General features: G+C 41.1%; 1 protein-coding gene across 1 annotated transcript in view; it reads right to left on the minus strand.

Annotated features, from left to right (window-relative positions):
- Nucleotides 1-17,223, minus strand: part of PDE11A (phosphodiesterase 11A) — an 815,296-nt gene that overhangs the window by 75,188 nt on the left and 722,885 nt on the right. The window contains exon 15 of the mRNA XM_029605882.1: nucleotides 14,673-14,773. Coding sequence (XP_029461742.1) covers nucleotides 14,673-14,773 — 101 coding nt within the window. The remainder of the gene's footprint in view (nucleotides 1-14,672; nucleotides 14,774-17,223) is intronic.

Here is a 17,223-nt window from a genome sequence, read left to right on the forward strand (position 1 = left end):
GTCATATTAACTGGCTCATACACTTTAAATCAGCCTAAAGCTTGGCTGATCATTGACATTCACTGTAAGTAACAGCAGCAAAGCTGACTGCCAGAAATGAGGTGGTATAAACATTGAGTGGTTTCCTAATGTTGCTAGTCAATCAATTTTTTTTGCCAAGATCTTTTACACGTAAGGGATATGTTAGAGCACCAGATTTGGTCATTCTTTCCATGCCTGCAGCTGGAGACATTTACTACTGCATATTTAAATATTAATATTCCAGGCAACACCCCAGACTCTAACCATGCAGAGGGAACTGGGACACCTACGGAGCAGTGCCCCACAATTATAAATCAGGAAGATTTATATCCAGATATGAACCGAAAATCATATGTCATTAGAACTGCCAGCAACCTACATCCTATTTAGAAAGTATCAAGCAGCCATTCTGGGAACCTTAACAAATAAGAGAGGAGGTAAAAGCCTACAGAGATAAGACAGCCTGTGTTCGAGAGAAGTGCAGACTTAGTTTTTTGTGTTCTTGCCAGAATATTATAGCCTGGATTGGCCACTGTTGGAAACAGGATGCTGGGCTTGATGGACCCTTGGTCTGACCCAGTATGGCATGTTCTTATATTCTTTGGATAATTCTTGGTACAAATATTGAAAAACTGTGCATAAACACAAGATAATGAGTTTGTTGATACTGTAAATTATATTGCACAAATGAAGTTGTTGGAGTCAGCCAAAAGCTTCAAAAATAGGAACAATTTCTAATTCCAAATAATCAGACTTTAAAAAGAACTCATGTTAGAAATGCAAGAAGGTTTATTGTCCTGTCAGGTGAAAGGATCCCATGCCTGCACAATGAGTATTATTTATAGTAATCAATCTGGGAAGGGCACAGGGAAATCAAAATCTTGATATGATTTACCTAGTATTCCTGTACACAGAAAATTGTTACCAAAAGCATCATTGAAAGAAAAAGATCACTAGAGCTTTGTAAGTCAGAAGCAAGAAGAAAAAGCATCATAATTCCATAGTAGACCACACACACAAAAATTACATCAGGTGATACCTATTTATTGGACTAACATGATTAGCTTCCAGGCCCTAACACTCCTTTCATTCTAAAAGAACTAAGAAACTCTTCTGCTTGTGCCACTTACAAACCAGCACAACACATATACACAAACACACATGCACTGCTCTGCCAAGGCAACTCAGTTCTGGCCAGCAAACATCATAGCATTTGCTTCTCCTAAAAAGACATTCATGAGGTTATGAACTGAGCAAGGATTTTCTGATGTGGATGAATACACAGCATGCATTTACCTGAAACTAACCTCTGCACTTCTTAGTACTGGTAGTTTACAATTACCTTATATGCCACCTAAAGAGAATTGGTTGAATTAGCAACTGCTAGTTTGATAATTCACTCTTTAACCATATATTTCACTAGCAGATCATCATCCCTTTGTATGTTGATACATTAACATATTGTTCAGAATTTCAGCAGATCAATATTATTTCTGTCTGTATTGTATTGAATAAATATAGGCTGCTTGATAATTGAAAGATTAATAATAAACCAAAAGTATTACAATATCTCTTGCACATGTGCTGGATGGTTACTGCATACAGAAACAAGCATGCATCGGCCATCTGAAGTGCGGAGCGGTTCTAGGGTTGCCAACTGGCTCCAGATTTTCAGGACAGGCTGATCCAGTCCTTTTACACACCTGCATGCAGATACATATTGCCGTTTTTAAGGAATGCAATAGGAAAATCAGAATAATTCCCAGTATGCAATGGGGTAAAAACCAGGACTGGATCAACCTGCCTGAAAATCTAGAGCCAGTTGGCAACCATAATCTGTTCAGTCATATCCAACAACACAACAATTCAATAGTCATCATTAGCTGGTATTGTTTTTCATATTTCTCCCATACCATTAAGCCAGCATTCATATATTGATCATCCCAATCAGGATCCCCATAAGGACCTCTAATAAACTGGCGGGCTACATTCATATCTCTGGAAGATAAAGAACCCTGTCTTGGATATGGGGACATTCAACCAACTGATTTTATCTGAACACTCAGAAAACCAAAATAAAGGCATACTGCTAAAAAAAAAATGATATAAATTTGGCAAGTATTGCTGAAGGGCAGTTTCCATTATCTAGGCATTACTAACTATAGTATAGGAGTTATAATGACAGATCATAAAGAAATCGTTGACTCAATGCTCTTTAGCATCGTAAGTGAATGACTGAGATGGGATCAAGTAAAAAGAAAATACTATATTGAGTTCAGTTTGGCTATATTTGCTCTGTCTACATTACATATGAGAATTGGACAATGAAAGAGCATGTCATTTCAGATGTGGTGTTTAAGGTACTCATCTGCTTTCTGGACAGAGAGTGGGAGAGTATTCCAATAGACTAGAACAAATCAGTTTTGTTACAAAAAAGAATCGAGCAGTACTAAGGGGACAGTTTCCTTCAAAAGGATGGTAAAAAAATTGTAATGTACTTCTAATGCTCCATGAGGTCTACATTCAAAACCTAGCTGGCTAGGTAAGTTAGCTGGATAAACTTATCTGACTTAGAAAGAATATTCAAATGGCATGGCTGCACCACTGAATATACCGAAATAACGTCTGAGTTAGCTGGATAAGTTATCTTGCTAACTTTAGACCTGCTCAATAGCAGATAACTTTTCTGGCTAACTTACCCCTAGATTAATCAAATTGGTATATAGTGCCCACGATAAAAAATAGGGGTGGTTAGGAAAATTGTAAAGCTATTGCAACATTATCACGTTGCACATTAATTGGTTTTAACACCCGCAGCTGTTGAGAATCAATGTAATATGCTATATATATATATATATATATATATATATATATATATATATATATATATACACACCACTGTAAGAGGGTACACTTTCAACTCGGGGCAGGTTTGGGGGTGGGGAATGCTTTTACATACACAGTCAGAGGAATTAACTGCAAATTAGATATGACTGATGAAGTTAAGTGGTGGGCAGTATGGGGGCGTAACTGAAAGGAGCTATTTATCTGGCTAAATTAACTGGATAAGTAGCAATACTGAGGCTTATCTGGCTAACTGGGTTATTTATCAATTTGCGTTAGGGCCTTAACGCACACAATATCGCCCTAACGCATGCAATAAATATCTGAATGCATGTTAGAATGCAAATTTTCTATTTAGTACGCAAGCGGGAGGAGTTAATGGAAATGAGGGTCTGGTAGCGTGGAATGCAATAGAGCAGGGGTCAGGAACCTTTTTGGCTGAGAGAGCCATAAACGCCACATATTTTAAAATGTAATTCCATGAGAGCCATACAATATGTTTAAAACTAAATACAAGTAAATGTGTGCATTTTATGTAAGATCACACTTTTAAAGTACAATAAGTCTCTGAAAATATTACACCAGGCCTTAAGACACCAAATCATCTCCTATTAGGAAAACGGACCAAGTCAGGCTGCTATAGAGTCCTACACAGAAACTACACGCCAGCAGAAAACCTCACCTGAATCACGTGCTGTCCCTCACCTAACATAGAATAAAGAGACCAAAACGCATAACAAGAAGCATGCAGAAAAAACTGAATTGGAAACTGCAACAAGCCAGAGTCTCTGTATGCAGTGTAACAAAGGAAAAAAGAAACATCACCCATCCTTATAAAACAAATCAAGAAATATAAAATCATCAGCAGTAAAACTGTACTAACAAAAAGAACATATTTCGAAACAGCTGATGAGTGGAATATCCAATAATTAAAAACTCATATAAAACATTTCCAGATACCAACAAAATATTTCAAAATAGCAGACACAAAGACCCAGTAATGAAAAATAAGGATACAAAATTTTTTTTGCTCTGCATACCTGGGAACGTTTGATATCAGGTGTCCTGAGATTGTTCTGAATTAGCAGGAGGTGGGGTGGTTTGCTTGGAACTTTCTCCTCTCTCAGTCATATACCAGCGCTCTCTCTCACACTGGCTCTCAATGACACACCTATACACACATGCTCTCAGTACTCACATATACCCATGTTTTTTCTCTCTCACTTATATAGGCTCTTAATTACGCATTTACACACATGCTATCTTTTCACGCTTACACACACACACAGGCTTTCAATCACATAAATACATGCTGTCTTTTTCTCTCACACACAGACTCTCATTCACATGCTTACAAACATGTCCTCTCTTTCTCTCATTTACACACAGGCTCTCAATCACATACTCACATGCTCCCTCACCTAAATCAGCTCTCAATCACACACAGACACACATGATCTCTCTCTTACTTATACACACAGGCTCTTAATCATACATACACATGATTTCTCTCACACACAAAGGATCTCAATCATACACACATACTCTTTCACACAAACAGGTTTTCAATCACAAACTTACACATACAGGTTCCCAATGGTAAACTTACATTCATGCTCTCTCTCTCTCTCACAGGCAGGCTCTCAATCACAGACATACTCTTTCACATGTACAGGCTCTCAATCATTCACATACATGCAATCTCTCACACACACACACACACACACACACACACACACACACAAGAGGAAGTGGAGATGCATCTCTCACTCACTCACTCACACACACACACACACACACACAGGGCCCCCCCCCGCGGCCCGGAAGAGGAAGTGGAGAGTATCGGGTGCGTGCGCGGCAAGAAGAGGCCACACTAGTGCGCTCGGCATCGGACCGAAGAAAAGAAGACTGCAGCGCGGCTCGGAGGAAAATGAAGAGTTCCCGGGGTGGGGGTGAGAGAGAGTGAATGAGCGGCTCGCTCATTCACTCTCTCTCACCCCCACCCCCACCCAGGGAACTCGCGGCAGCAGCAGCAGCCTCCTCCCAACGCTAACCTCTTCATTTTCAGCCCTCGCGGAGGCGGAGTCCCATCGGCCGAGGTTGAAGCTCTTCGTTTTCCTCCGAGCCGCGCTGCAGTCTTCTTTTCTTCGGGCCGATGCCGAGCGCACTAGCGTGGCCTCTTCTTGCCGCGCACGCACCCGATACTCTCCACTTCCTCTTCCGGGCCGCGGGGGGGGGGGGGGGGGCGGGAAGAAGAGAGCACGCCGGTGCCGCTGACTCCAGCTGTCCTGCCGCGTTCCGCCCGGGCTGACAGCATTTTAAGCCCGGGCGGAGGAGGACCGGGGAGCAGCTGGGTCAGCGGGAAAGTGTGGTGACTGTCTGCGAGCCAGATGCAACCCTCAAAAGAGCCATATCTGGCTCGCGAGCCATGGGTTCCCGACCCCTGCAATAGAGTAATGCACACTAAAATGCAATATATTTAACACTATAAGAGATACACTTTCAACTCGGGATGGGTATGGGAGGGTGGAGTGGGTTTTGGGGGGTGCTTTTACATACACAGAGGAATTAACTGTAAATTAGATATCTTTGAGGTACCAGTAGTAAATATATCACATTTTAGTGTGCGTTACTTTATTGCATTCCATGCTACCAGACCCTCATTTCCATTAACTCCTCCCCAATTCCTCCCACTTGCATACTAAATGTATCGCATGCGTTAGGGTGTTATCATACGTGTTAAGGCCCTAGCACAAAATTGATGAATGACCCAGTTAGCAAGATAAGCCTCAATATTGCTACTTATCCAGTTAATTTAGCCAGATAAAGATCTCCCTTCAGTTATGACCCCATACTGCCTACCACTTAACTGGCTAACTACTTAGCTTGATAAGTAGTTATCCGGCTAAATGGTGACTGCTGAATGCAGACAAATATTCAAATACCACCACTTAGTCAGATAAAGCTGAATTTCTCCATATACCTTAGCACAAGGGAAATGACCAAACCGTGAAGAGAGACTGCTCAATGTGGCATGATCAGAAAGGAAGCAAACCTGGGAATTATTGTTACTGAATGACAAAAGTTTCAGTTTGGCTGAGAATGTGAAAAACTAATTGAAACAATGAAGATTTTTGATGAGCACAAAATGCTACAATATTTATATTCCTCGTTAACTACAGAGTGACCATTGGTAAAGGGCTAAAATTTCTTATTAAGGTTTTGCCCTATCTGCAGGACTTGCTGCATTGTAAATTTTATTGAACTGTTGACAATTCTTTAGAAACATGATGGCAGAAAAAGGCCATATGGCTTATCTAATCTGCTTAACTAATTTAGCTTTATAATTCCCATCACTCTTATAAATCCCCTGTATTTATCCCATGCTTTCTTGAATTCAGATACCATTTTTGTCTCCACCACTTCCACTGGGAGGCTGATCCATGCATCCACAAACCTCTCTGTAAAGAAATATTTCCTAAGATTATTCAACACCTTTTCATTCTCAGCCCATGACCCCTCATTCCAGAGCCTCCTCTCATTGAAAGAAGTTCACTTCCTCTGCATAGAAACCTTTGCAATATTTATGTTTAAATCTGTTTTATTGCTTTTTTCAAAATAAACACATTTTTTTAGCGTTCTCACGTCTTTGTGTAAGTACTTATCTGTTCTAGACGAACTCCTGCTGCTTCTAGAAGGTCGAAGCTGCCTGCCCGACATCGGCCGTGTTTCGACAATTGTTTGTCTGCTTCTGGGACCTTGGAGGGATCTTTTTTACCACCTCGCGGTTTCAACAATTCTGAAGTACCTATGGTTTGTTTTTAAAAATCATTCTCATGAGCGGCGCCTTCATTTTGTAATTGGAATTATTGGAATTACAAAATGAAGAATGATTTTTATAGGTACTTCAGAATTGTTGAAACCGCAAGGTCCCTGAAGCAGACAAACAGTTGTCGAAACACGGCCGATGTCAGGCAGGCGGCTTTGACCTTATAGAAGCGGCAGGAGTTCGTCTAGAACCAATAAGTACTTACACAAAGAAGTGAGAACATTAAAAAAGGTTGAGCTGACTGCAAGGGGGAGGACATATTATAGACATGAAGTACATGGTTGAATAATAAAGAAACAAAAAAATATATAAAATAAAGCATTAGAAGAATAAAGACGGTAGCTATTAAATGAGAGAATCACAGAGTGATTACCTCACATATAGCAACCGCACTTCACCACACATCAGGGAGTTCCCTTGATGGTTGGTAGTTAATGATCTTTTTGGAAGGGAACAGAGGTTTGGTTGTTGTTTAGTGAATACTGGCTTTTATATTTTTAGCAATATGAAAGATCGGCAATGTTTGGAGTAAATAAAGCCACTTTGGCAATAACATCATCTGGAACAAATGATGATAGCGGGATGTCCTCCCAATTGAGAGATAAACATTTTGTATCTTCATACAATCAGATATTGTCGTGACATTCTGACGTATCTCAAAACCCAAATATTTAATAGATGACCCAGCCCATTTCATTGGGAAAGAGGATCCCATTGCCTCCACCACCATATCAGACATCGGCAGGGCTTCTGACTTAGTTAAATTTAAAGTGAGCCCAGCCAATGTACCATATTCAATGAATTCCGCAATTAAATAGTCAAACGACTGTACTGGGTCAATAATGTGGAGTAGGATATCATCCGCAAGGCGGCTATTTTAAATATGGATTTCACCCATGAACCAAAAGGGTCTCCTCTAATATTGGGATCATCCAATATCTTCTTAAGGAGAGGCTCTAAAGCCAATTCAAAAAGAGCTGGCGACAGTGAGCACCCCTGCCTTGATCCTCAATATATCGCAAAGGACCCAGAGAGCACACTATTCACCTTCACAGAGGCCTGAGCATGATAATATAAGGCATGGATAACCTGTATGAAATAACCCGTTATACCAAATGGCCGCAGGACTTCCACTAAAAAATACCAATCCACTTTATCAAATGCTTCCTCAGCATCAAAACTGAGGTCAAGGATGGAATCTTTGTCCAAGCACTGGTTTTCCTTGAGGCCAGTAGCCTACGAACGTTCACCACTGAACTCTGATGTTCCACAAAGCTCACTTGTGCATCACCAATCAGTTTCGGTAACAATTTGACAAGACTATCTGCCACAAGTTTGTGATCAGTTTAACATCAAAATTCAATAGAGTTAGGCCAATAAGATTCTGGCTGTTCTGGGCCATTTCCTGATTTTAAAAGAACTACAATGTAAGCTTTGTTGGAGAAAAAGGATGATAGCTCCTGAGTTATAAGCTCATCCGCCATGCTCTCTAATAGTATGTAAAATTCAGCCAGATATCCATCTGGGCCTGGAGATTTCAAAAGGTGTGTTCCCTGAATACATGCTTGAATCTCCTCACACAGATAGGGAGGTTCAACATTGAGGCCTGGTCTTCTGTCACTTAGGCAATCCTATAGATGCCAAGTATTCTTGTAATTGAGAGTGATCTGAGATTTGTGCAGAATACAGTTGACTATAATAGTCCGTAAAGATTTTACCTAAAGCCTTATTATGCACTAAATTATCCGAGCTCTCCTTCATACCTGTTATGAAATGAGCACCACCCCAGCTCAATTAATCTTGCCAATAATCTCCCCGTTTTATCCCCATACTGAAAATATTTATAACAAAAATAGTTTTTAGTTCTTTGATGGAGTCAAGTGTTGAGGGCAGCCCGAATTTCAAAGAACTGAGCTTTATTAAAGGTACACAGATTCTGCTCCTGAGCTTTCTTAGCCTGTTATAATTGATGCTCCAAATTCAAAACCTCTCAGCTAAGAGCTTTCCGCCTGGCCTCTACAAAAGATATATCATCCCCTCTTAATACTGCTTTATCCGTTTCCCAGAACAGTATTGGGGTCTCTTTATGTTTTTCATTTGCCTCCACAAAAAGATCCTAGCGGTTTGTCAAATATTCTCTAAATCCCAGATCCTTATATAGATAAGTAAGGAACCTCCAAATCTTTTGAGAATTAGAGGGCTGGAAACCTTTCAAGTCTACCCACACCATGGAATGATCTGAGATGGCCACTGTCTTTATGTCTGCCCCGCTTACCCGAGAAAAAAATCCCACTATTAAGCAAAACATAGTCTAAACACGAGCATATGTTATGCGCCCTAGAAATGTGGGTATATTCCTTTGCAATATTTAAATGTCTCTATCATACATCCCCTGTCTCACCTTTCCTCTAGTGTATACATGTACAGATCTTCAAGTCTATCTATCTCTATGTGCTTTAGAACAAAGATCCTTGACCATTTTAGTAGCCACTCTCTGGTCTGACTCCAATTAGTTTATATTCTTTTGAAGGTACAGTTCTTGAAAAGCCAGACATCAAGTTATAAGATTTGCTTTTAGGGGTCTATGTACAAAAAGGCGTTAGCATTAATGCATGAGCTGAACATTGTTAATGTGGGTGCTAGCTAATGCCCATGTTCAATGCATGGTATTTATATGCATGTTAAAGTTACCTCCCAGTTCCCCCACAGTAATATTAATATACATGGAAATAACCTCACAACCATCCAAAATGCTAATGACTTCATTAGGTGTTAATGTATTATCCAGCATTAACTCTTATGAGTTTAAGCATGCCCCACCTAACACTATACAGTTTACTACATCTCCATATCTTGACAAAGAATATGGGGTATCTGGGTGTTTCTTCCCCTCCATCCCCCAAAACACCAACAGGCCTTCTTGGAGATCTCCTACTCTCTGAAACACAGTGTTCCTTCCAGATCTGAATCCCCCAGTACATAATGACCTTTCCAGGCCACCCGCCAAACAACTCTCCCCAACCTACATCTTCACTCCTGAAAAACCATGCCACTTTCAGGCCTAACACATCCACATCCACAGATTCAACTCACCCCTGGAAAGTGGCTTCTGAACCTTCACCAGCAGGAGGGAGCTGATTTACCTCCAACCAGCAGTGATGCCAAAATCAAAATGGCACCACTGACACTGACTCCATTCCCAAAGAAAGGGCCACGGCATCTTGGAACGGTAGGTAGTGAGTTAAGGGGTGGGGCCCAGAAGGGTCAATTTGTTTTGGAGACAGTTGGATGGGAGGATAGAGGTAGTGGCAGAAGTGCTGATGTGTTTCAGGGAGGGTAACTGGGTCAATCAGTGGCAGGGAAAACTGAGCTCCCTAAGGTGGCAGCATTTCCATGTCCACGCTGTCTTTAACAGTCAAGGGAATGATGCTGTGTTCCACATTTCATTTTGGATATTTTATTGGGCATTAAAACCAGATGCAGTGTTGGTGTTAAAAATGGCAGGTAACTTGCCTTATCATACCGCTTTTAATTTGGTTTAGTATAGAGACCCTCTGAGCACAAAGGGCCAGATGTACCAAGCATTTTCTCATAGGCACTTTTGGGAGTCATTTTCAAACCGTCTGCATTGGAACAAAGTTGCAGGCACCTTTTCCTTGTGGACTTTACACTGGTTTTCAGAGTGAAATGCGGGCGCATGACGTTTGCTGGGAAAATTGCCGTGGGTGCAAAGTGCCTGCAGAAATTTGTGCCTGCTTTTTGCACAGGTAATTTTTTTCATCAAAAATACCACACATAGGTATGAACATGCAATCTATCTATGCACCATATTTTCCTTCCCAGCCTAAACACTCACCAGAGGACGTCTATTCTAAATGTGGCTAAAAGAGCGTGTGCTGTTCCACAAAGGGTGTGCTTTTGGCTGTACTGGGGGAGCAATTTTCAGACAGAAAACATTCCGCAGAAATCACTATTTATTTGCAGAAATGACTTTGAAAACTGCCCTTAAAATGGCAAGATCATCCCATCTGGCCCAAAATTTGATAACTAAAGTATCTCCCTTCCATTGATGTGCAAAAAGTTGAAATATTAAAATGATAGTCCATGAGGCAGAAAGCTCAATGGATGACTTGTTTTTTTCCCTCTTTTTTTTTTTTTTGCTGTGAGCCTTTGTAGTTTTATATATACTGCTGTGGCAGGTATAGCAATGAAAATGGTTATATTCTGCCTTTCAGGTACTTCAAAGCAGATCACATTCAAGTACTGCAGGGTATGTCCCTGTCCCTAGAGGACTTACAAGCTAACAGGTTGATGCAATAATCTGCATGTTAAGAAACTGTGCACTGGATGAGAGAGTACTTATCCAGCTAAGAGGTAGCAGCTAACCGTAGCTAGATAGCTGGATGAATCCATATTTATCCAGATAAGTGGTGCCAGCTAATCATGGCCAGAGAACCAGAAAAGATTGGACTATCTGACCACAGTTAGTCGCTGCCATTTTGCCGGATAGGTATGGACTTATTCGGCTAAGTGGCAGTGGTCAGGATTTATCTGGCTGTCTGTTCAGACCAGGAAAAACTTTGTTTTCACCTGTCCATTGTCCAGCTCAGTGGAAATGATCAGGATTTATATGGCTACCTGGCTAGCCACAGCAGGAAAAACTTATTTTGATTTTTCTGTCCCTTTTAAGTTTTCACTTGTTTGTTTTTTTTTTAAGTGCCAGCACAGCAATGTTGTAAATTTTAGTCCACTTCTGACCAGAAGTAAAGTTTCCAGCATTAGCAAAACCTGGGTTAGGCCAGCAAACCTCTCTGCATCGGGGAGTGCTGCTTAATGCCCTCATTTGTATGGCATTTCCATGCGAGGGCCCTAAGCAGTACTCACATTTTTGAACATACTTTTTGTCAGCATAAAACTCCTTGCTTCATCGGCAGTAAGGTTTACAATCATTAAATGTGCATTCAAAGCTGTGTGTTCGGCTGAATGCATCTTTCTGCATCAACTTGTAAGTTTGTACCTGAGACAATGGAGAGTTAAGTGACTTGCCAAAAGTCACGAGGAGTAGCAGCAGGATTTGAATCCTGGCTTCCCTGAGTTTATATCCCACTGCTCTAACCACTAGGCTACTCATTCATTAGTAAATTCAATTTTAAAACCCCCCAAAAGGTCAGATAGATCCAATTGAAAGACAGGATATGCAATGAAGCCAAGGCAATACTCTGACAATGAAGCCCTCAACCAAGGAAAATAATGCTTTTAGAATAATTCAATTTCACGCTCTCCCTCCCCCGAAATAACTTTAATCTTTCTCTGAGCTGTCATTTCAGCTGTGCAATTCCAACAGTCAGGGCCGGATTTAAGATTCTGCATCCATAAACAGGATCAGAAACTGGGAGACTGGGATAGAGGAGGGTGGGGGTAGTCCCCTAAAGATTGGAGAACTGTCAGGGAAAAGGGGATGGGAATAGTCAAGGAGATGCCCCTTGGAAGCACCAGCACATGATCCTAAAACAAACAGGAGCAGTCTCCTTTTTGTCCTGGACATTTGGAGGGAGATTTTATAAATCTGCGGGCTGTATGTCTGCGTTACAACAATTTTTCAAAGTGAACTTACACATGCAAATTCACTTTGAAAATTATCCCACAAAAACTACCAATATGCAGTAGCACCTGCTGCTTTGTGTGGGGAAAGTTTTCCATGAAATTTATGCACATACTTTTCAAAATCGAAAAATATGCATGGAAATGCAAACCCTGCCCAGACTTTGTCCCTGGAATGCCTCTCCATGACGTGCTCAAAATTATACGCACAGCAAGTTATATCCATGTAATTTAACACGCACATTGGCCAGGCAGTTTTCAAAAGGGCAATGCCTGCGAGTAAAGCGCTGTTCTACGTACAGAAATCCCTTTGAATCTTACCCTCTTAGCGCCTTCAGAATTTGATGCCCTAGGCAGTTGCCGTGCCAAAATCTGGGCCTGTTAGCAATCTTGTGCTGTCATGTCGAACCCTTCAATACTGACCGGCTTCAGTGAAAATGAAAGTTGGATTCTCTAAAATAAAATTCTACTGCACTTTTTGCCAGTTAGCAATAATCTTTTTCAGATCCTCATAGCTCAGCAGGAGAGAAATTACCATTATGTACTACACTCTAATACAATGACCTGAGGGTTAGGGTTAATGTCTGATGCTTTCCAGAAGGAGATGCATTGCCCAGCATGGATAGGGAAACTTTGCATGCACCCTGCAGCACATAAATTCCGACTTCAGAAACACATGGAAGGAGGAGACTTGGCTTTTATCTGTGCTCAAAACAAATTAGTGCAGGGCCAGGTGCATGTGAAACTGAGGCAATCCAGATGAGTATATCATCAAAAGCTTTTACATGGGGTGTGGCACCAGAAGAGGGAGGAATAGGAAATGTTTCTAGAGACAATCCAAACATGCTTTCAACTCAGTTGAAGGCTCACTTTGTAAACAGTCAAGTGATGGCAGATAAAGATCAAACAGCTCATCCAATCTTCCCAGTAGTGATTTGTCCACTTTAGGGTACAAATTCCCATAGGAAACCCAACACCCCATCCCCTCTTCACCCTTAAGTCCTTTAGGGTTGTTAACTGCCATACCGTGCAGGTTACCCCATGCCATCTCAGAAGCACAGTGCAATCAGATTGCTGCTATTTTGGATTGTAACTGACGCTCCATGCAAACTACCCCTGTGCTCTATTACCATTCTCTTGCCACCAAGGATTCCCTGTGTTTATCCTACACAGTCTTGAATTCCATTACTGTTTTTATCTCCAACACTTCTGCCAGGAAGGCATTTTATGCATCTACCACCCTCTGCATGAAGAAATATTTCCTAATATTGATTCTGAGTCTATTCCCCTTACAGCTTCATATCATGCCCCTAGTTCTACAGCTTCCTTTCCATTGATGTGACTCCACTGTATTGTTGACTCTGTAATAATAATACCAAAATTCAAGCAAAGGCATATTTAATACTAATTGGAAAAAAAGTCAGTGGAACAAAATGGCCAATGCCAAAATTTTATAAAGTCATCTCAAAGATCAGCATTTACCTGAAAATATTGTTTAGAGGGGGTTACATGAGGGATGCAATACTTACTTAAGGACAGAAACAAAGAAAGTATATTAATGTCAGAAATGTTTTGAAATGCCCTAGATTGCTGCATTAAATCTACCGCACTTCTTTTTCCAAATACCGAAATGTGCTTTTGTGTTTTTTCAATTGCTTACATAGCTCAGACAAACCCAGTTGCTCAAGCCTGTGTAAGCCTTTTCTCTGAGCTCCCAGACCTACCCAAATATGGTGCCACCTTAAATGAACTTGAAAATAGTGGACCAATTTTGAACAATCCTTATTTTCAATGCGGGTAGGCACTTTTAGCCTGTGCACCTTGCAGCTGGTTTCTCAAATGAAACCCTGTGCGTTGTTTGCCTTTAAAATTTAGTGGCCATAAAGCGTGTATGCTAAAAGCACCCGCACATCTTGCACCCACTATTGATACGAGAGGTCAAACTGGCACAAGATAGCAGGCATCCATCAGAAGAATCCTATGTATGCATGCAGTCTAAACATGCTGCAGGAATGCTGCTTTCTGACCCTGTGCATTCTGGAATCCAGCGTGTATTTTTAGTTGGTGGAGGTGGGCACATTCTAACCAATCCTTCACCTGGGTAAATGACTTTAAAAATTGTCCTCATTGTAATTTTTTTGAAAGAAAGTTTGGTAAACACATAATATTGCTAAAACTGTAATCACCCAGGAAAAAAAACAAACTAGTAGATGGGTCATTGGTAAGAATCCTGATAAAGAATACGTCTAGGTTTCTCTGAAAACCAACAAAATAAAAAAAAACAAAAACACCCCACCAGTCAAATGCAGAGGCCGAGGTTACTCAAACGATATGAGGGCTAATGAGCTGCTAAATAGGTAAGAATGAGAATACGTACTCAAAATATAGGGTGATGTCTGTTGCCAATATCGACTGCTTCAAAAGCTGCATAAGGTCACTGTAGTCCCGGGATGATAAGTTAGCAAAGATGTTATGACCCTGTAACGAAAACCATGTTAACACTGAAAGGTCAGCAGCTCACATCTGCGCATTAGCAGGTTGGTTCACTCTTCCATTTGCTAAAGTTTATTTGTATGTTGGGGGTCAAATTCCCAACAAAGACCTGCTGTGTTCATATCCTGGCAGCTGGTGCCGACGATGATAATCAAGAAGACTCCTGCCTCAAGGCTTAGTATGCTGAACTAAATATTCTTGGGTATTAAAACCATACAGTTATTACTCACACTCTTCACAGCTTTCATGCTCCAAATACATGGACATAATTTTATGGAGGCATCCTTTTTTTTCCTCTTTGTTTGCTTTCTGAGTTCAGTCCCGACAGAGTTTAGAATTCACTACGGACACATCCATTAATGTCGGAAAAACGGAACAATCATTAAAGTAATTATTTGTCTGAAAGATGCCCATTTAACAAAAGCTACAACCCATCATCTCCAGTGGTGCTTTCATGTTTGCTTCTTTTGGAAGCTCTTCTCATGACTAGTATTTATTTATTTATTTAAAAACAAGTGTAGCCTGCACTATCAATATTAGTAATTTACTATGATTTGCTGGGGGCAAAAAATAAGCAAACAAACTATGCAACAGGCTTTCAAAGTGAAAAAAAGAAGGGGCATTTATTCATCAATAAAGTGGGATGGATGTGCTGGGCTGGGGTGGAGGAAATGAGCAAACTGCAGCCAACCCCAACTCAATGCAGATCACACTGATTCTCAACCTGCGTAACTTAAAATAACATTTTTCTGTACATGCTTTACCAAAGAAGAGCTCAGCGCATGGAACAAATAAATAATAAGAAAAAAGAACATGGAGCATTATATATAATAAATCATCATACATTAACATACAATTTCTGAAATCTGAATCAACCCCAGCTAGACTCTCCTTTCAATTTTGGACCCATCTCACTGCACTGGGACAAGGAGATCTTCACTTTGGGCATTCAGTCGACAACGATAAGCCATGTGATTATTGACAAAGGGGTCGATGCAATATTTGGGAAAGATTTTCAAGGATTTACGTGCGTAGGGGGGTTACATGTGCCGGGCCTATTTTCAAAAGGCCCGGCAGTGCGCATAAAGTCCCGGGACGCGCAAATGTCCCGGGGCTTTTCTGAATGGGCGGGACGGGGGCGTGGCGGGGACTCCGGCACAGCAGCCATTGCAGGGGATCGTGCGCCGGCAGGCGTAACTTCCAAAACAAAGGTATGGGGGGTTTCTTTAGGGCTGGGTGGCGGGACAGGGAGGGGAGGGAAGGGGAAGGTGGGGGGGGGGGGGGGGGAGAGAGGAAAGTTCCCTCCAAGGCCGGTCCGATTTCAGAAAGGCCTCGGAGGGAACGGGGAAAGCCAGTGGGGCTCCCCGAGGGCTCGGCGCACGCAATTTGCACTAGTGTTCATCCCCTTGCACGCGTCGACCCCTGAATTTATAACATGCGCACAGCTGGGAGCGCCTGGGGGCGCCATGCAATATTTAAATTAGGGGTCGCCTCCTTGATAACGGGAGCCCGAGAGCATTGGCCGTCCGCTGGTTAAAACAGACACCTAATTTATCAGCGTATGCTTTGCGTCGGTTTTCCTAAACAGTGCATAGCCAGGGGCTCAGGAAATGGATGCTTGTCAATTGAGCATCCGTTTCCTGCACTCGACTGCTAGCGCTTTTTTTTATTTTTTTACTTTTTTTTTTAATTAGAGTATTAAAGATTTTTCCTCCTACTTAATATCATAACAATATTAAGTTGGAGGCAGTACAGAAAAAAAGCTTTTTCTGCTTTTCTGACTTGGTTTAAGGAGCGCTCACCAATTAACACCTTCTCTGGGCAGACGTTAATTTCTGATCACAAAAATGTGTGTCCTAGATGCACATTTTCTTTTTTTTGCATTGGGAGTGAATGAGCGCTATTAGTTTCACTCCGCATTGGACGTGTGTTGTAGAGGCGCTAATTCCTTTATTGCATAAGGGGATTAGCTAGTGCCTATACAATCCACATCCAATTGTGGGTTATACACTGTATTGCATCAGCCCCAAAATTAGCCAGTTAAGTGGGAGCTTTGCACAGATCACAAGGAATCATTTTACCCACTCTCTCAATTGCAGAACTGGGCAAATCTGAAAAACACAAACTGAAACTTTTAAAAAATCCCATCCAAACGTAGCCTGGCAAACCTGAGGTCACTGTGCAGACCTGAAGTTCAGTGAAAACTCAGTCCCTGCCAGCTCAAAACATGGACAAAAAGCTAGGTTGAGAAAAGCATACTCAACCTGGAGTAAGAACCAGACCACGACCTGAACTTCTATCCTGAGATATTTTAGCCTCCAGCAAAAAAAAAAAAATAAAAAAATAAATAAATAAATAAATAAATAAATAAATAAATATATATATATATATATATATGTGTGTGTGTATCTATATCTACAGTATATACACACACA

Source organism: Rhinatrema bivittatum, chromosome 6 (genome assembly GCF_901001135.1).
Source record: "Rhinatrema bivittatum chromosome 6, aRhiBiv1.1, whole genome shotgun sequence".
In the NCBI taxonomy this organism is placed as follows: domain Eukaryota; kingdom Metazoa; phylum Chordata; class Amphibia; order Gymnophiona; family Rhinatrematidae; genus Rhinatrema; species Rhinatrema bivittatum.